General features: G+C 34.2%; 1 protein-coding gene across 2 annotated transcripts in view; it reads right to left on the bottom strand.

The window, feature by feature from the left end:
- Positions 1 to 21867, bottom strand: part of ASCC3 (activating signal cointegrator 1 complex subunit 3) — a 270855-nt gene that overhangs the window by 82211 nt on the left and 166777 nt on the right. The window contains exons 15-21 of one of the 2 annotated variants that reach the window (XM_057410859.1): positions 21015 to 21206; positions 20462 to 20686; positions 13298 to 13417; positions 9083 to 9247; positions 8133 to 8219; positions 5725 to 5901; positions 3369 to 3594 (exon numbers count right to left, since the gene is read on the bottom strand). In XM_057410859.1, coding sequence (XP_057266842.1) covers positions 3369 to 3594; positions 5725 to 5901; positions 8133 to 8219; positions 9083 to 9247; positions 13298 to 13417; positions 20462 to 20686; positions 21015 to 21206 — 1192 coding nt within the window. The remainder of the gene's footprint in view (positions 1 to 3368; positions 3595 to 5724; positions 5902 to 8132; positions 8220 to 9082; positions 9248 to 13297; positions 13418 to 20461; positions 20687 to 21014; positions 21207 to 21867) is intronic. The other variant, XM_057410860.1, reaches the window with a different exon arrangement.

Raw genomic sequence — 21867 nt, forward strand, 5'->3', positions numbered from 1 at the left:
CAAGCCATGTCATACTTTTTTAAAGCATGAATGCTGACCTTCTACTTAATGAAGGGCACACATTTGAACTTCTACAATTCCTGTGTACTGATTCAAAGCAGACAGAACTTTTTTCATAAAACTGAAGAAAGGTAAATCACTTAAAAATGCACACAACTAGTAAACATCTCACAGCAGCTGTATCTTTCAGGATACACCAGTGTGTAACTGAAACAAAGGGAAAACTAAATGCTGCAATGGATTTTATTTTCTATCACAGTCATGGTAACTAAGGCAATAAAATAATTATATTCAGTAAAAAACAATTCCTACTTATATTTTACAGATGAAACCTCTGTTCCCTTGCTCTTCATTTTAAATATAAAACATACTATGTAGCAGTAATTTTTTTATTTTTATTTTTTTTCCCCCTGAAAAATATTGCAACTTCTAGCTTATTTAGGGAAAGAAGGTGGATTTATCACATTTTCACTGAAATTCCTTATATAATTATGCGGAGCATATTTTAGATTTTAATTGTAATGGTCATAGGTACTAAGTTTTAAAAGCTAACTTACAAATGGCTAACGATACTTTCTGATGTGATGTGTTGTGATGTGCCCTGTGCACGCTTTCCCATGGAAGAAATCCCATTATTTGTATTACATGCAAAGTGAAAAGGTGCTACAAACCTTTTCTTGATATTGCACAAAATTTAGGGGCATAACATCTCACAATTGTTAGAGGTTTTTTTTTATATTGTTACTGACCTTCTCTGTTTCTCCTTATTTAATACACTGGCAGATTTTGCTCCACACAGGTGTTAATCTATACTCTGAAGTAATGAATGGTGACCTTGCTTAAGAAGCAAATCCCTAATGCAAATGTTTTAACACGTATTTAATCAGTTTATTTTGCAGTTGGTGAAGTAAGCGCACCTCCAGCAAGTGGATAATTAAAACCCCAAACTATTCTATTGTTACAACTTGGTGATACATGCAGTATTAAAACATACTTGCACAGGGACTGGCTTTTGCAATTAGAGGTTAAACCTCAGAAACTCAAATAAAGGTAGATGACAAATACTCAATAAACTTATATAGGCAAGTAGGCTTTTGCGTGCCAAAAATCACTTTCTGTATCACGTGTGACATGAACTGTGCTTGTACAGGACAATACGGAGGTTTTGTATGCTTACCTGCTAGGGGAAAGTAAGGCTCCTCTCTCAGCTTCTAGTAAATATTATAAAACTCTCTCTCTTCCCCCAACCCTCTTTTTATTTTTTTTTAATAGTCACACTATTAAAAACTATCAATGGCATTTAAGAAATATTAAAACCTTCTCAAGAAAAGGTGACAATTTGAGAAAATAGTATGTTTAACAGAAGAATAAATTTTGCTTATCCCACAACTGTCATCTGTATTCTGAAAAACCAGGACCGTGTCAGATAACACAGTGATTTCTTGGCTTGCTGGGAACTCCAGGGTTACATTGCAATAGTGTCTAGATTAGTTTGGTACACGGGAATCCAGGATCAGGGCACACAAAATAGTCTTCATTCACAGGGAGAGCGGGCACTCATCCGATGCTTTAATACTCCCTAAACCATGGACTGAGCTAGCTAGTTCCTGTCTTTTTTTTTATTCTATCTCCAAGGTCACAATAACTTTTTAAAAAGGAGGAAATGCTGAGACTGAAACTAGTTATATGGAGTCAGACAACAAGGCAGCACCTGGAAGGTATGTCTTTTCTCATCTGAACATGGCTTTGAATTCAAACAAAAATGAGGTTGCCAGGTGAGCACCTCCTTCACACCCTTGTATCGGAAACAGAGGCCAGACAGGAAGAAGTATGCCATGTAACAATATTTCACACAAATGCACATATCAGCTTGCTTTGATGTTTATAAGGCTGAAGAACATAAAATGTCATTACATACAGACAGCAATGACATATTTTCACAGTCAAATCCTAAGTTACATCTACTTTCAAACTACATTAACATAAAAAGACATTTTATAGACATATATTGATATGTTTCCATCTTGTCAATACTAGTTCCACTATGTTTAAGGAAGCAGAACTGGTTCTGTATCTTAATAGAAAATTTCTTGCTTTTCCACAGGTAAGCATGGGGAGAAAGAAGCATAAAAAAAGAAATAAAACCCCAAAGTAATACAGTTAATCAAAAAGAATATTAAGTATTAAAAAGACTGCATAAGTAGACAAGAAAATAACAGATCTGAATAAAAAGCGCTGTAATGCTTTTGAAAAGAAAAGCATGATAATGCTAGCTTTTCAAATCCAATTTTATATTTTTAATACATTTAAAATTATAAAATTATTATTATACTGCACACCTAAAAATTTTCTCATGATATTTCAGCTTAACTTATAAAATAAAAAGATAGCTTCTAATTCTGCAAAGTTTTGCATATTTATTCAACTAAATTTATCCAAACTAAATTAGGCACGTAACAAAGCTGCCTGAAAAGTAGTTCTTTTGTCAAATGAAAGAATTGTCGAGTCAGAGGTAATAACTTCTAAAAAAACATGGCTATGAATTTTATTTTTAGTCAAAAAACATTTTAAAAAAATGGCAGTTTGTTTCTCAACAACTTTGTGATAACAGGTGCAAAGAAAGTCCAAATGAGAAAAAACAAATACACTAATATAGGAAAAAAGAAACACATTACCAGCAATATTTTATTTTTAGTTTAACTTCAACCAGATGGTGGACAGTTTATGCACAACAGTTTATACACATGTACTAGAAATTTTCATTATGTGTATCAGTAGCCTTGTGGATTTTCTCATTATTGAAGTGTCAAATCCTTTAAAAAATTCCATTAAGGTTTTGCTGCAATGACACCAGTGACAATGAATGCTTCATGTTCAATGAAAATTAATGCAGTGTTTCAGAAGCAGACCATTTACTGATAGTATTCCAGGACATAATAATCTGCTTTTATTCTTTTTCATGTTAATAGTATTTCAATTAAAAAAATGGCCATGTTTTGCCAATTGGTAAAAATAAACAGATGCCTTTTATAGTAGTGCATTATATTATATGAGCAAGAAAGGAAGCACAGGTCAACATAAATATGTACATATATACATGTATATAAATACATATCAACATACATTTCTATTTGGTATGTGTTCTGGAGTTGGCAGGACATGGGTTACTCTTACCCTCAAAGTTGTGCCATATTACAAGTTGTGGAGATGGAATAAGCCTTCTTTATTGGTTAGAGCATAATACAATATTAATGTGCCTACATGGCTTCCAGGCCACAGTGGGTATATTAACGCATGGCTCAGACTTAGTTCTAACTTGCCCATTGATTACTAATAGTCTAAGCAGATCAACATTGGTGATTTCTCACCTATTTCATCTTTCCTCATGTCCTTCATCTTGTCTATAGTGAGATTCTTCTCTTCCAACTTTGAAAGGACTGATGGTGGTAACACTGAGAACTGTCTCAAAGGGCTAACCCAGCCCCACAGCCGCTTGTCAATGACTTTGCTGAGATTCAGTAGTCGATATGTCATTGCAGGCCAACGTTTCCTAAGGGCAATCTCAAAAAGAGCTCGAACAATACGAGCTGCATTCTGGAGAGTGAAAAAAAAGCAAAAATGTTGTCATTCTCTCAAGTATTCTTTGTAAAATGAAAAGGATCCCATAGACTCATCTTTGACAAACCATAACAACAGATTTTTCTTTTCAAACTTATTTCAAACATTCTTGAAAACTACTTTTTCCATCACTGTCTAGTGGTAGAACTACCTCATGGTTGCCTACAGAAATTATGAAAAGAAACATGTGCAACTAATTAATATAGGGGCAAGTCTGACATAGAATTTCTAGTTGTGCTAACATTAGGGAGTTCTAAATTTATTGTGTCTTAATCACTTCTGAAAGAAATTCACCTACTGTACCTAATATCTTCCTCCTCTGCCTGCACATAATATACACCTGCAACCTCAATTTCTATGAATCTGAAGTTTTAACTTTTTACTTCAGTTGTACTTCCATAATAGCATCCCATTACACATCGAATTTCATGACGTTTGCACAGAAGTTTTATAGTAGTGACTTTTTTTTTTCTTAATGTTACCATCTTCTGAGACTATTGTATAACCAACCTGTACAAATCTGTTCTGGACTTGGAAAATTAATTATTAACATAAGCTTGAATGAGGTCTCTCTTATCCTGAAAACATAAGTTATGATATTACTTTCATAAACTTATCAAACTGTATTATGAAGTTGTGGCTTTTTGGTGGTTGGTTTTATTTTCTTTTTTTGTTTTTTTTCCTACCCTGGATTAACAACTATGCTCTTGATTCATTGAATAGAATACAATCATTTTCTGCTGGCTCTGCAATGCCAAAAGAAAAAAAAAATAGAAAATTATTTGGTCATGATAGGAAGCACATGTTACTGAAGAAGCACATTTCTTTTACTTAGAAAGAACGAATGATTTTCTTAATAGTCACTATCCAATTAAAAATACTGCCAATTTGTAGCACTGGTTCCACATGTAGAATGAAGATCTGAGAAGACGGCCATGTTGCCTCACTAAAAATGCTATAATTGAGACAGACAAATAAAAGCAATTGTCTTGAAAGCAAAGATTAAAAGAATCATAATGAAAATGATCTTGCTGTGCAAGAACCACAATTTTTATGATGTGCATAATGATTTCAGAATTTTCTCATTTATACTCATACGTGCTATGAAATGTAAACACTTCTGAAGAAGGTAATGTTAGTATGAAAAAGAATACATATACTTTTAAATACTTAACTTTCATATTTAGCACCAACTAAATGCAATTGTACAATCAATTATTTCCAAAATGGCTTTCTAAGGATGAGACAAAAATGATTCAATGCAAGATGTTGCTGACCAAGAAAAAAAAAGAAAAACAAAAGAGACAAAGAATGGGCTAAAAGGTAAAACTTTATTATCTATTTTATACATTCACTATTGCTGCACATCTGGGATTGTCTATGAGCATTTTGCCTCTTCAAGTTCTTCTGGATCCAGGATTCTAAACTTTCAGGCAACACCCCTTTTTTTCTAAGATGGTTTTAGTTGTATAAGCAAGCAATTCTGTATTACAGACTTGCAGTTCTCTTATTATTCTGTGTAATAAGTAAACATACTGTATAAATATCATCTGTTCAGGTGTCAATTCAAAGTGACAAACAAATATATAGACCAATATTTTTGCATGATTTTTGCAAATCGTAATTTTGCTTGAGTGCGTCTAGCAATAAAATTGTAATAGCACCCATTTCTTGTATAAACTAAAGTATGTGTATAAGACATAGCTTATGTTTTAAAGAATGAAGCATAAAAGTACAGAAACCATAAAAACATTGCAACAGTTTTCCAGATTTGGAAGAAACCCCAGTAAATTAAGAATAAAATGTCTGTGCAAACACAATTAGAACTACTCCTACAAAAAGACTGCAGGGGTAATATGAACAAAAAGGGCATTCATAATTAGAAAAAAAAATCAACAGTCTCCCAAGATAGGCTTTTGGAAATCTTTTCTACTTAAATATTATGCCACACATGTGCACACTCACAAACGCCTCGGATTTTCAGATCAATTTGCATTAAAATATTTTTAAAAATTGCAGATCAAGGCCTACTTACATAACTGTAAACAACTGGGAGAATGAATACAGCAGAAGACAGTAACAGATATGTAAATTCCCTATTTTTACCTGTGCAACATACGCAGAATCCGAAATAAGGGAAAAGCTGTCCATCTCCCCTCTGCTAATATATGTTTGAAGGAGGATATTAATTTTTCCATAATTGTTTTCCACACCTCCTGGAGCAGGAAGTTCACAGAAATCATTCAGTAAGGTATCCAGCTCTTCTATTTCTTCTTCTCTTACCTAAAACACAATTATAGATAATGAAGAGGCTGGAGCAATTTGATAAGAATTTTTACACTGAAATCAAATTTTTCCTTATAACATAGTTACATTATTTTCAAACGGAGTCTCTAGTTTTAAAGAAAAAAAAAAAGAAGAAAAAAAGCAGCAAATCCACATCTTCCACAATGTAGCTAATAGAGCATAATTGAAACTATCTTAATAGTGACACAATTACATTTTATTATTCATCACTATCTATTAAGGTTGCCATTGACATACAAAAATTTGATATGCCACCAAAATTGAATCTTCTGACCCTACCATCCTTCATCTGATGAGATTTTATTTTTTATTTGACCAGAGTAAAACCTCTGTCCATCTGGATTAGGGCAGTCTTGAATTAACATTAAATGTACTCATTATAGTTACATAGTTTGCATGTGGCATAATACATTTTAAACTCAAAACTGTGAAGTAGTATGATTCACGATATTAAAATTTTCACTGTTAATAAGATTAAGTTTTAATATGAGTAAAGAAATATTAATATCTATGGTTTGAATAATGCATAACATTTCACATTCTAACTGATGACCCTTACATGGCAAAACCAGCATAAATCTACATATTCTTTGATTTACTGATAGTCTGTTAGTGTAAAACTTATTTAAAGAGGGTAAATGTTTGGTCCCTGCAGGGAACCAGCTGAAAGTAATTTTAATTTGGACCTGACTACCTGACATATAAAATACCCTGAGACAACAGGGATAAAATTCCCAACTTCAAGCCACTAGTCCTATAGGAAAGAAAAAAATGAAAGACACAACTATCACAGATGACTGCAGTGTCAGGGGAATAGTATGCTCTGCGTAGAACAGCATTTCTAATAATTTTTTCTGCTCTTGCATTATACAGTAAGGTCAAATCCAGATCTGTATTTCAGCTACTGGTGACCTACCTATCTTAAAATACAGAATGTCTAAAGGCATTATGAAGACATGATTCATATTAAGTCACAATTTGTATCACACAGTGGAATAAATCCTGAGTTATTCTTGTGAAAATCAGTTACTAGTTTTAACATTCAGAGCTGCACAGCAAATTAATCACAAGAAACTGAAAATTATGGTGCATTGATGCCACACCATACAAATCTGAGAAAACCATACAAAATTAGAAAAACTATACTTTAGTCCAGAAGCATTACTACTAACTTTACTACAAATATAAAAACTTATCACATCATATTTTCCATATGCTTTCCTTTCAAATATTCAATTTAGAATTAGCAAAGCAGTATCACTATCACAAAAAATCCTTTCTAGCTTGGAAAACGTTGCATGTATCAGTGTTTGTGTGTAAAACCTCATTGCTTATTATCTTGTATAATGGAAAAGATTACAGCAAAATAGAATTTTTCCATTAGATAAAGAGATGATAATACTCATACAATGTGTGCAAATATGTAAATATGTAGATGGTGTGGGATTCACACAGCCAGTTTGCAGAGCCAGGTGAGTGAGAGCCAACTCTGATCTGAAAGTTGTGTAATTGTCGTAAAATGGCAATGAGCCCAAGCTAATAAACCCTGCAGAGTCTGGCTTGCAAATCCATGATATAGAAGCATGGGCAAACAAGCTCATGCCAGCTTGTGATGAATTATCTTGAGTCCTACCCACACAGGAGGCAAAAAGGAGGTTGGAACTGAACTGAGTATGACAGTACAGTAATGTAGCCTGCACAAAAAAATTTGTTACAACAACTTTCTAGATTTCAAATTTGAAAATAACTTATCAGATTTTATCATTCAGCTAATTGAATATTGTTCCCTACATGAAGTATACCACAGAGTTAACTTCAGTGAGTCCTGCCTCATTTCTGATTAAGCAAATTGCTCATGAAGATATGTAATAAAGTTTTAAACTTCAAACAGAAAAACTTTCTCATCCCTGGGTGCACCACTCCAATGGACGCTTATCTTCACCTGTTAATAATGAGGAGCAGAAAAGTTCTTAAAAGCATTTAAAAGGAATTTTCAGAGATCCATAACTAGTTATTAAATGTGCACTACAGTTCAAGCTGAACATATAAATTTGAGTGATAGCATATATAGTTCTTGGCAATTATGCACACTTAGAAAACATTTTATTATGGTGCTTATTATTTAACAAAACTTGGGTCTGTAGACACTCTGGAGTGAGTAGTGTCTAGTTTTAAGACATTCTTTGTATGAAAAGATACAACTTTACCTTTATCTGTTCAAATTCTTCAGCTTTTGATACTATAGCAAGAATATCACCTTCTGTTTTATGCGCATCAAACAATTCATTAAAAGTCTGTTAAAAATAAAATAAATTGATTTAATACTGAAAATAAAAATACACATACAGCACAAAAGAAACACTAACCAAGATTTCAAAAGGCATATAAGGTTAAAATGTAAGTTATTTGAAGACCAGAGTGATACAATTTAAACAGCAACAATTTCTAGAATGACTTCTTAGCACTTTCATCAAAACAGTGCGTTTATACTCAGGCAACCCAAACTTGAGAGTCATGCAGTCTATGGCCATTTCAAAAAAGTATAGGACATGTTTGAGTGAATAAATATATGTGATACTAATTATACATAGTGACAGTAAACAGTCAAACATTATTAACTCAGTCTTCAGCTTCTGTTCACGAAAAAGACTTATTTCTTATTAAAAAAAGGTTGTAAGATGAATGTGTACATCAAATCAAGCTTCCAATACTACAAAGTTTTGTACAAATGCATTTTTCCAACACATTCATAACACAATCTGATTACAGTACAAAAAGTTGTTTAAGGTTGGCAAGGTGATAGGAATTTCATGCAGAAAAACTTTTCTGTTATCAGATTCTAAATTTGAATGTGCTATCATGTATCAATGGTTGTGCACACTGTTGATATCAGAATGGTTTTTATAATTCACCTAAAAGAAAGGATTGACAATAGAAATTTCAAACCTTACTTCACTCCAAGTCTAGATTTTCAGTATTGCTTTACATTTAGTTTATTTCTTTTTCCTCTCTATTTCATCTCTCCCCATTTTGGTAAGTATGATTTGAAAATATACTGAACAAATCAGCTACATATTCTGTAATATCTTACAACTATTTTGGGTTACAGGTTCAAAAAGAAGAAAAAAAACCCCAGAAATAGAACATCATAATTTACCTCTATAGTATTGTATTTAATATAGTAGTGGCTGGCAGTTCTGCCTAAATCTGTTGAAGAAAAAAAGCCCGTTCTTTCTTCAAAACGAATCATACGGGCTTTGTCCAGTTTCCTGCCGACTTCAATTACCAGTTGTTCTCTGTGCTTTTCTAGACCTGGATCCATCTAGACATGAAACACACATATTTATTTGTATGAAAGAAAAAGTGTTAAGTAAATAATTTTATTGAGATTACCCAGTCACATAAAGGCAGAAATCAAATAAAATGATTTTCCTGAGATCTCACTAATAACAGTTACACTGACATTACTGACCAAGAACTGTCTGTACAGGACAAAACAATCAGGATAATATTCCTTTTACAGTGCTTTGAGAATAACAATGCAATGTAGACTAATAGTAATTATGAAAAAGCATGATTATGAAATAAATTTACACTGAAGTTTTCAAAAGAAGTTTTAGTGATAATATATTCATCATGAAATTATCATTATCACTCCACAAAAACATGCCATTTTATGGTATCTTCTATTTATGAAAATAGCTAAGGATATACCTTGCCTGGGTATCTGACATGAGGATGACTTTGTATCCCAAATAGAATAAACGTCAAATTGGGTGGCTGAAATGAATTGCAAAAAAACTCTTATGTCCCCAAAAGCTTTAAGTATGTCATCTGGGATACTGTAATTATTGAGTTATTGATGTACTTCATAAACATTCACATTAAAAGCACACAAGGAGCTGCTTGTGCAAAACAGCACTTCTATTCATATCAAAGTTCAGGAACTTCGACATTTTTTTCAAGTAATGATGTACATTATCTTATTAGTACATACAAGGCTGGGCAAAACTCCCATCTGAGCGGGACTGCTGTTATTGTGTGTTTCCACATATGCACCTGGGATACTCACACTGATGAGGATGGGTGAAAAGGGATTTGTAGTCGTGTTAACCCTCTGGTATATATGCACCTGAGATACGGTTCTAATTACACAAGTCACCAAATTTGAAAGGATTGTAACTCCGTTCTAGTCCACAGGCATCATTCTTATTTCAGGGCTTGTATAGTTCAGATTTCCTACAGGGCAAGTCACTCACCAGCACTCTTGGTAAATCTGCACCAGAGATATATGACTGAGACAACAAAAAGGAGTTAGCTTTAAGAATTGCTATGCCTTGGTTTGCTCTGGTTTTCCCTGGGCCAGGATTCAGTTTCATCTCTGTGCTGAAGTGCTTCATCTCACATTCAGTGAAGCTGCAGACAAATACAGACATCTCCACAAAGCAGCTGCAAGGCTAGCTCCTAATAATCCCCATCTTTGCCAGTTACTCTGAAGCTGTTTCTCCTTAGTTATGGCTTGCCTTAGTTTCATGTCAAAAGCTAAGATGGCAAAGGTCTAGAGTGCTTTTCTCAATAGTAAGTCATGCATTGAGGTCAGATTTCAGATCAGAGGTGGTCAAAAAAAAGTGATCAGGATGCCAGATGTTTTAACATTTCTTAAAACAAAAGAGTGGGAAAAAAAATCTAAAAAATATCAAAACTTACCTACTCCTTTGGCAGTCCCAATTACCTGCCAATCTTTTTGTCTTACATATAAAAAAGCTAAAGCTGTAACAGTAGACTAACATTATTTTACAAAAACAAAGGTTTTAACTTTAAAGGAAAGGTCACCAATTGGAAAAAGGCTGTGAAGCTATATTCCAGTCTGCAGGACCCATGGCTAGGAACCTTCTCGTTGAATTTGTGTAATTAGAAATCCAGAGTAAAAGATCCAGCCTAGAACAGCCAGACTCTCAAAAATGAACCTTGTCCTGCCCACAGCAAGAGACAGAGTAGGTCTGGAGTATACATATGGAAATTTAAGAATGCATGATAAACTGTGTTATTATTCACGTTTTCCTCTAGCTAACAGAGAAGCGTTGGGGACAAACTCCTCTAACTTTTACAGATGTTCTAAACATAAACATACACCTTATGGGGATAAAAAACTTTGCTTAACTATGGCAACACCAGAGTGGAAAGAAAAGGAGAAAAAGGACACAGGCACCACCTTTTCTTTGGAACCCTGAAAGGATGAAAAAATTCCTCTAATTCATATGACACTCACATTTGCTCAACTTTTTCCTTCCACTGTTTGTTTCTACTTGCTTCTCATCATAATTTTGGCCATTTTTTCAACTCAGTAAAAGGCATTACTGGCACTCCTAACAAACAACTTGAAAAGTCATAAATCAAAACACTGTGCCTGGAGCAGCCTACTCCTGGGCATAGCCCAGAAGTGGGCCAGGTGGGGAAAAGTAATACCCCAGAGGCAGATGCGTGCTTGCCCTCGTCTCCTTGTGTGGTGAAACACACCCCTTTTGTGTGGACAGGCTGGACATATGGTGCCCTAAAGTAATTACTGGGTGTGGTGAGCACCTGTGGAAAGGGAAAGGAGAATAAGTTTGCATTTTCTCAGCCCCACTGAATAGCTGGGAACTGTGACCCATGATGGTTATGCAGATATTTGGATTTTGAATGGGTAGCATTGACTGTCAGCCAAAACAGAGATAGAAATTGGCATGCTGCGACACTAGTAAGAAACAGTAAGACACCAATTATGAAAATTGGATACCTACACCCAGAACAGAAGGAACAGAACAGCCTAAAGTGAGCAAACCTGTGGTTATGCCCGCATCTGGCACTATACCATCCGTATACTGTCTATGGCACATAGCTTTGGAGTTTAAAAATGGTTTATGTAGAAAATAACGTGATTGGCATTTGGTTTGCTCCTACATGAATGGATAACACTTCAAATTGATGTAATTTGCTACTGCCTTAACACAAAAATAGTAATGTTTATTATTAGCACATCAAATCCGAAGGGGCAGAACAGAGGTTAGTAGCAGGAAAAGACAACTTCTGGCAATCTCCGATTTCTCAGCAGCTGAATGAAAACACAAAAGCAAGGGAAGGGGCAACTGCCCTTGCTTATTATTTTTTAAATTTACAGAAATATTTCTGTTAACGTTTTACTACCTTTTTTTTTTTTTTACCAGTTATTACCACCACGGATACATTTCTTTTAATCTAAAATTTGTTAATAACACTGCTCAAAAAAAAAATCTGATTTTTTTTTTTTTTTAAAGGCATTTAAAGGAATGGGACAACAACTTCTCATCTGCAAACTAATTTTTGCTTTTCATTTATCTATTACTTAGTGATTTGTGTTATACAGTATTAACATATTAACATATGGTAATAAACTGTAAGGCTTTTTATAGAAAACAAATTTGAGATGACCAGAGGTCTAAAGGTGTCTATAGAAAGTTGCTCAAAAAAAGTCTACCTATTTTTGCTTCAGTTTCCACTATCAGACACAAAAGCTATCAAAAAATGCTTCATGATATGTATCTCTACATGTTACTATGACCTAAACAACTGCGTCTCGCAGTATCATAACAAATTATGAAATCACAAAATAGATTCAGGACATGTGAAATAAACTGTAGTTACTGTACACTTCTGAGAGTTTCACCTGCATTGGGGTCAGTTGCCCATGTTCAAACTATGTCATCATGTTTATGCTTGTAAACAGCTGTACAGAAAAAAGTAATAATATTCAGATAATCTGTGAACTGTTAAATTCCTAAAAATTACGTGTAATGAAAAAAAAATTGAACACCACTCTTATGTAACTGTGCTCTGATTTATATCCTGCATGGAACACTCCAAATAAACAAAGCCAAATAAAATAAATGAATAAAAAAATCTTACAATTACTAAATCACAGGGAAGAAAAAAACCCCTCAATTAAAAATGTAATTTTATAATTTATAAGATACCACGTGATGAAACATTCTAAACCAAAAGGTGGTGGGGACAGGGGAAAGCAAGCAACTCAAGAATGCTTTATTCTATCATTTATATCTAGCCTACAAAATTGAAAAACTGACGATAGGCTAAGTTACAGTAACTGTCTGTTAGGAATGAATGTTGTCCTTTGGAGCATAACTTGGTCAGTTAAAATGTGTTTTTATGTGAACAGAAGGGGCCTCTTAATTTAGTGTTAAAAATACTCTGCTACAGAAAATATCTTCCTTTTCTAAGCACTTTAAAAGAATTGCTGATGTCAGGTTAAGTAGAAATAGCAAATATTTATCCTCACATCAGAGAAGGATTAGAGACCTAGAACAGGTTACAGATTTTTTTAAAATGCATTTTATACCTGATAAGCTTTGTGACTGATGCCATATACTAATGGGTTTGCTCTCATCCGTACATAAAGATAAGTGTAACTTATCCACTTTACTGCTTCTTCCACATTAGTTACTGTTCCAAGAGCAATCTGGAAATAGGAGAAGAGACAAAATTAAACATCTATGTTACAGCTGAATGTAAGTATTTATAACAGCTGAAACCACTTGGAATTCAGAGCATTAGCACTAGCAGTATGTTTCCAACTTTTATTTTAAAATAATCATCATAGAATATTATTTTAAAATGATCATTGTTGAATCATCATTACACATCTTCATCTTATATAACATTATACCATAACATGGTATGATATGTGACGTAAGTCTTTAGCGAATATGCTCAGGATGGTTTAAAGAAGAATACCTTGAAAAATCTATTTAGATTTAAAAGATTATTCATATCAGTGTGAAAGCACAAGTCCTAACCCAAATGACAGCAACCATCTTTAGGATTTTCTTCATCATGCCTTCATACTTGGCAATTTGTTTCCACACAGATTTTACAAATAGTTTTCTCCTTTTTGTTCTAGCAATTCAGATATACAGGTACCTGCTACATTCTTGTTATATCAAAACATAACAAAATGGAGCAGGTAATATATATTATTTATTTTTCAAGGCTGAATCAGATATACAGCCTTGGCATTTTTTTTTTTTTTTTAACTGAGGTTTTTTTGCCAATTCAATAGTTCTAGCACCAAAGTAATTACCATACACACATTTTTACACGATAACTTCAGACCTATTTTGTATTGGTTATATTCCTGAGAAGCATTTTATTGCTTAATTCCAGTTAACTTGATTTTACCCAGAGAATGTAATATTTCCTGCATAATGTGCTTTTTTGAAATAACAGAAATATCTAGTAAAAAAATAATAATGTAAGCCAAATCTGCCTTGATTTTAACTATCAAATCAGGCAAAAGCTTGTTGATATTAATGACTAATGACTTGGAGTAACCCCAAGCTTTGTCTTACATATTTTTCAAGCTATAATTTGCTCTTCAATAGCATAAGGAGGTCAGGTGTTGTTTTGCAAAGTAAATAGTTACATAATGCACTGAAGTAGCTACAAAAGCTACAGTTCTTCATAGGCTCCTACAGCCCACATCCAATGCAAACTAATCGGTTTGCTACCAGGGTTAATTTCAGTACTTGGTTTCTTTCCATGATTCAAATATCTTTCAGTACACAATGTGAAATCACATAACAACATTTTCACCCAAATAACCATTTTCACAGTCATGAAAATCTAAAATTCTCATTACTGAGGAAAGTGAAGTCTGACAATTAACCCCCCCTCCGCCAAAACAAACCTCAGTTTTTCCCCATTTGTTCAAATATCTGATTGTATTACTTACAAATTCAACATTTTCACGAGTTAAAAGTAAAACTAAGGGAAAAAAGTGATTACGCAATACAGTGGGGTTTCAGATATGGTACTGAAAACTAACACTGCACTTTCTCACCCAACTTTAATGAATAGTCAATGGATAAAATGCAGAGACAGAAACAAAAAGGCAATTAATAAATGTTTGCTGCCATCTAGTGTTCAAGTAAAGTTCTTATGGTTCGAAAGCGTATTCGTGTGCTGGAACTGTATGAAAATCAGATATTATTAACACAAACACTTAATAGTAATTACGAAATAAATTATTTAGAAAGTTAAGAGAAGCTCTGTTAAGACCTAAAATATGCAGTATTTATAAAATCAATAAACAGATGAGGTGATACTTAGTAAAATGAAAGAAAAAGTTCTAAATTTTCCAGTTTCCTCAACCATGTATAAGTAATTAGTTATAGATAGATTAATCAATGAGTAGAAATATTTACTATGTAGACATTGTATTTTTTGATTGCACCCGTCATCACAAAATGCTTTTTTAAAAAAAAACAACATTCAAATATAAATAATGGTTTTGCACTCACAAAATGAAAACTTGAGGAGTATATTAATCTCACTGTATCACTTTAAATGAAAAAAATTAAATCATCATGCTCATAAATGTTCAACTAATTCTTCAATGGCTGATATCACCAACACCAAATGACGTGGTTATGTAGTAGTCTGCATTTTCATTGAAATATTTTTTTTACAAATGCTAATTACAGACTTTATCAAATTGAGCAATATTTCAGAGGAGGTGTTATTGATTTTCAAACAAGTGTAAACAGATATAAGTAGCAGAGCTTCTTGGTGGTAGTTTTTGAAGAATGAAGTTTTTCTCTGATATTTATATGCAGATTAGAAAAGGGCATAAAAATATTACTGCTAATATATACTGTATCATGTAACATATAAAAGAACATAATATCCTGTTTTTTTATGTAAGAATGCTTAATTGCTATTATATTTGTATAATTAAGTCAGGTTACATGGGTGAAAAAAATTATATATATGAATCAAATATTTGTTGTTAAGGTAAGAGAGCAAGGAATCTTTCTAACAACCTAAAAAGCAATCTTTCATTTGCGTTGGAAACCAGTGTATTTTGAGTTAGTACTTCAGCATCTGAAGTGATTATGATCTTGTTCTTGTATGACTTTTGAAATAACTTCTTAATGCTACTAGAACCGTTCCAAGTGGGACAGAAACTCCAACAGTCACACGTGACCAAAGGACTATTTTAGGTACAACTGGACTACATCAGAAATGTCATTGTACGTTAACTCCAAATAACTTGTCTACCGTCTGAACACAGCTGAAGAAGAGAGGGGAATGGATGAGGTTGGTGGTCTTGTTCAGGTCTGGTCAAGCCCAAGGGCCCTGGACACCCAGGGAGAAAACTTCAGTTTCCCCCAGCAGTGCTTTGCCCCATACCAGGATTAGCTGTTTGTTACCCAGCTTCTGAGTGTTTCTTTGGAAGGGCTTTGAAGGAATTCTTTGTCTCAGAACTACTCTTTCCAAGAGAAAAATAGATTAAAAGGTTTGCCCAAACTGAGCAAGTTGCCACCTTTTACATTCCTGGCTTCATAACAAAATCTTAAGTAAATGCAAGGAAAGGAAAATCCCCTGGGGAAGGTATACCTACTGTCCAGCACTGCAAATTCTCTCAGTTTCTAAGCTCTCTGGGGAAAGGAGTCATCCCAGCAACAAGCTGGGGTCCAGCTGCGGATATCAGGGGGAGCTCTATCAGGTGGAAACAATTAGGGAAGGAATAGTGACCTGCATTGTATGAGCTATTGATGATAGTTCCCAGATAAGTTAAAGTTTATGGTCTAATTAAACCACATCCCCTGCATCTTATCTTTCTTCCTGCTTTTCCAGAAAATACAGCCGTAGGTTTTTTCTGCTTGCCAGCTGATCAACTGACTCAGGACTTGCTCCTCTCAACTAAGCACCCTAACAAGGCGTTTCTTTTATTCCTTTTTACATTCCATTATGCCCAGTGGCACAACCTTAACAGAAAACGAAAAGGGCATCTCCACACCTGTGTTGATCATCACTGACCATTTATGCTGCTTCTGACCATTTTTAGAAGAAAAAAAAACAAACCCCAAAACAAATGTCAGAAGAAATCTGCACAAAAGAATTCTCAGTGGGTTGAGGTGCTGACATACAAATTTAAAGTCTTAATTTTGGTGTCAAATCAATGAAGTTGGGCGTATTTCGACTTTTCTCACTCTGTAGCTCTCCTAGGAGAAAATGAACAGGGACATCAAGGCCAGCGTGCTGTCTCTATGATAGGTAACACCAAATGCTGAAGGGCAGAATGTGGCAATAAGAAACAAGCATCATATAAATTTATCCCAAATTCTTAAACTATTGCACCTCAAGAACTTTAGCTAAAGATACTCTCTTTGCATTTGATATCTTTCAATTGATTTTTATTTCATTTTTGGACTGTTCTACCTTTCAGGTACAACTCCCTGCAGCAAAGATTTCCATAGTCTAACCACCCAGCTGGCATTCTTTTGTGTTTTCTGAACCTGCTAGTGGCTCATCTCAATAAGCCACTTGGTTCTTTTCCTAGGAGAAATTCACTCTTTTGCCATATCACTCTTTCCTTCATAAAACTCTGTCATATAATCTCCCATTTATCTTTGTTCTTGCCTGAAACATGCAGGTAAACTAGTGTGTTCCTTTCATAGAAGCTAATCTATTCCTTTGCCCATCCTTCCTGAAAATTTTGTACTTCTAGAAAATTAATTTTGAAAGGAGAATTAGAAATACCCAAATTTGATTGCCTCAGTGCCCAAATTTTCTGTCTTGCATCATATTCAAGGGTCAAAATTCAAGGTCTATTCAAACATACAAAATTCAAGGGTCTAGATTTGATCTGGTGATTGTGTGGCTAGGACTACATATTGTATTACCCCAATGTCTGAATCACTGCCTCATTCTTACCACCTACTTATTTCTGTCAAGAGATCTTGCCTAGATAAAAGCAACTTCATATTCTTCTGGAAACATGGAGTCTTAACGTATTTCCAACTGCTGCCTTTATTTTACTATTTTTTTCTAGCTACCAATCCATCTATAATAAGTTAAGAATTTAAACAATTCAACATTGCTTCTGGCCTTTAATTGGTTCCTCTTTACAACTACAGCATAAGTATTTAGATTTCCTGAATGACTTGCAAGAAAAACAGACTACGCTCCTAAAATATGTTGTTTTATTATACATCAGGGCAGACTTCCTGTACTAATAACATGCTCTGTTAAGGCAAAGATGATAGCGGCCATCAGCATACTGTTGAGATTTCTGTAACAAATAAGTCAATAAACACATATCTTGTCCCAATATATAGTGCTAGTTACTATCAAAGGGATGACCAAAACTGAATGTATCTCCTAAGACTATTTACTGATCCGTATGATGGCATATGTTTTTAAATTTTTCTTTTTTTTTTTCAGAATGCTGCAGCTTATGGAATAGCCACCTCCAGATAAACATAACAATTTCTAAAGCACCTGTATCCTTCTCAGAGGATTCCACTAAGTTAGATCAAATCAGCATATACAGAAGCTTAAACTGACTCGAATTATAAAGAAATGATAAAGTTACTTTCCAAAACCCTCCTAACACAATAGGTCCTTGTAACTGCTCACAGTATTGATTTCCTGTAATCTGGCAGGTGCTAATTTTTCTTGCATGTCATGACAGAAGTAACACCACGCATACCAGATGACCAAAAAATGGTGGTTTCATGCCGTTGTTACTGTATTGCTTTTCAGCATTTTCCATTGCTATTTCTACTAACAACCACTTATCACAGTGACGAACAAAAAAATCTCAGCTGCTGGAACTGTACTGCAGCCACAGAATCTTCAGTAATTTAAAGCCAGGAGTACACTGTTCCTTTCAGATAACACTACCACACTACAAAATCTGAAAAGAAATAGTTTTGTCTAAACTAGTTTGTCAATTTTCTGCACATTTCCTCAAACCCCAAATCCTGCAATAGAAAGTAGATTTTATTATTCTATATGTCACACACTTCCTATATATCTTTGATTGGATAAGTTTAGATAACTGTCTCCTACACAACAGATTTATTGTTCTATTCCATATTTTTTCTTATTTAGTTCTACTATTTAACAGGACAGGAGTATTACCTTCTTAATTTTATGCCTTCAATGTAACCAAATTATTTTTGCAGCGCCTACTAGCACTACTTTTCAGAAAACTACTTGGATACTTGACTACTGTTAAAAGTCAATAAAATTCTTAAGATTGCTTTTATTGTTACCGATCTTACCCAAATTGCTGCTACTCATTTTCTTTTGGATAATTTTTAGTATTTCATAGTTACTGTAGACATTCTAAGCTCATAGAGCCTTTTACCGCTTGAATGCCTTGCTTTTGGATGCCTTTTCCCCCTTTTTACTAAGTATCCATTCGAACATACTCAGCTGGTGCTAAAGAATGGTATTTAACTTTCCAAGTCTCCAGTGACTTATTTTTTTTTTAACAGCTTTTATGCTAGTAAAGCGTTTATTGTTAAATGCAGGGAAAAGAAAACAAAAAGGAAAAAGATAAGAGATTACTACTTTTAAAAATGGCTGTTAAAATCAGAAGCCTGGGAGAAATTAGAATTGTTTTGTATTCTAACAATCAACCATGTCTGTTCTACCTTCAATGTGTTTTTTTTTGGTGCTAACTGCACCAAAGTCAATGCTATCAGCAGTTTGGTACCTTAATTTACTATCTAGTACAATAACACACAGAAACATGCAATTGTAAATTTTTTTTTAAGCCATTCCAAACACTTCATGTGAGACAAATACCTAGGACTTAAAACTAAGAATTCACAATCGGTACAGTGGAAAAGGAGGAAGTGGAGAGGAATTCTGAAGTGTATCTATAACCAAATACATCTTTGATACTGAAAATAGAATTAGTTTTCAATTTCTTTTTCTCCTCTGCATAAGATGATCAATAAATGTAAAATTCATTTGTCTGTTCCCTCAGAATCAAAGAAACCCTCCCTTTAACCTTACATATAAGAATCACCTCTGCTTTCTGGCCTTGTCGGAAAATTTGTGCTTATTCAGAACTACAGCTCAGATCAGAGGAACAACACGCTGCTCCTTAAAACCAATCTCTCTCTGCAGAATATTACACATTGAAAATTAATAGCGTAAATCTCATACTTCCTTAAGCAAGCATGCTCAGCTGAGAGGAAAGAAATAGGCCTGGAACTCCTGGTTCATCAAGTTAAATCTTTTCCTCATTTGCAATCAAATCTTCCATACAAATACCATCACTTATTACAATATTCACCACAGAAAAAATGGAAATCTCCACTGCTACTAAAAGTCTATTCCAAAAGTAAGCTTGTTTCTTTACAGATATGGTTTCATTTTTTTGAGGATTTTAATTTGCAGTTTTGCAGAACACTGATTAAACTCAATAAAGTGCTTCTGATTAAAAGGTAAATGCTGTCTTCCTACAGTTTTATCTTAATGGTATTTTGACCAGTACGACTTCTAATACTTACTACATTTTGTAAAAGGCCCCAAACATTTACATATGTATAACGGTTCACTCCCTCAAACATACACACCTATAGACTACCAGTAATAAAATTTCCATTTCAGATATTTTGTGTGACAATATTGCATCTTTGTTTCAAGTAATATTAATATTTTAAAGTTTACTAGTTTCTCTAAATAAATAAAAGGTTACCTCTGCATTTAGGTTGTCTGCAAGGCTTTCGAGAAACTGGCTTTCAATTGGATTCTGCTGAGTAAGAAGAGTCAAGTAATGACTGAGTTTATCGTGAGTTGTAATAATGATGCCTTCTCCGAATTTGTCAAACTGAGGCCGTCCAGCTCGACCAAATATCTGCATGACATCTAGAATTCCAAGGTCAACAAAGGAGCCTCTTTTTGCAGCATATATTTGTGTTCCCTGGTTGAGGAAAAGTTAATAAAAATTAACATAAATACACATGAATATAATCCTGATGAGCTGAATACCGAAATTAGGCAAATATAGCATGATTTCAGAAGTGTACTTTAACTAATCCTTTCACAATCTTTGATATATTTAAATCTTTACTATACAAACTAGACTCCCACTGGAGAGAATCAGTTTAATGAGATATAAATAACATTTCGCGTCAATCAGATATTTCCCTTCTGGGCCCCAAACCCACAATAAAGATCTTGCTATCTATGCTTCCTTACAGGTTTCTTTTAAGACAAGTACCCATGTGCAGAGTAATGGAAGCTCTAACCTTAATAACAACAGCATGAGCAGGAAGATTGACACCCCAGGCGAGCGTAGCTGTACAAACCAGGACTTTGATATGTCCATTAGAAAACAAGTTCTCAACCAGATTTCTGTCTTGCCGCAGCATTCCTGCATGATGAATACTAAATCCATCTGGAAACAGCTCACGTAACTGCTTATTTCTGGATCTCTGTACCTAGAGTGGACAAGCACAAAAATTAAATTCACTTCTAATTACAGTACAAGAACCACTGCATTACTAAAAATTATGGGGAAAAAACCCACAGAATATTTTTATTAGGCATACAAAAGAAACTAGTTCTACTTATGTCAAGCTTTTTATCAACGCCAGTATGTCATGATTTTCTGTAAATGGATTTGACTTCTAGTCCTACTTTCCAAAGAATACACTTAATTGTTTAAAAGAATACTGTTAGAAAAATATAGCTTCACCTAAACAGAGATTCAAATTTACTGATAATCATTATGAACACGAAATGGAGAACTCGTACACTGATTTTCTTTAAGAGCAGTTTTCAGACTATGCAGGCAGCTAGGACAGGCTGATGGCAGCAGGCCACACATTATATTTAACAATAAGGAGGGGATACCTTTCCCTACCACTAGCCATTGCAGCACCTTGGCACAGCATCGACTAATAAATTCACAGCACGGAATCAAACTGCTCATCTACTCCTTATTTTTATCTTCCCCGTGGGTAGGAGGCTGGGAACTCGGTCTGCAAAACCTCAGGTCCTCCAGCCTTCCACTGTGTACAAGGTCTGTAAGCAAGTCTCCCTTATTTCTGGGCGCTAGTTTTATCACACTTCACCTAAAACAGATATTTGACTCACAGT

This window comes from Pezoporus wallicus, unplaced genomic scaffold (genome assembly GCF_028554395.1).
Source record: "Pezoporus wallicus isolate ANWC-B61680 ecotype Strahan unplaced genomic scaffold, APGP_CSIRO_Pwel_v1 contig_747, whole genome shotgun sequence".
NCBI classification, from domain to species: Eukaryota; Metazoa; Chordata; class Aves; order Psittaciformes; family Psittacidae; genus Pezoporus; species Pezoporus wallicus.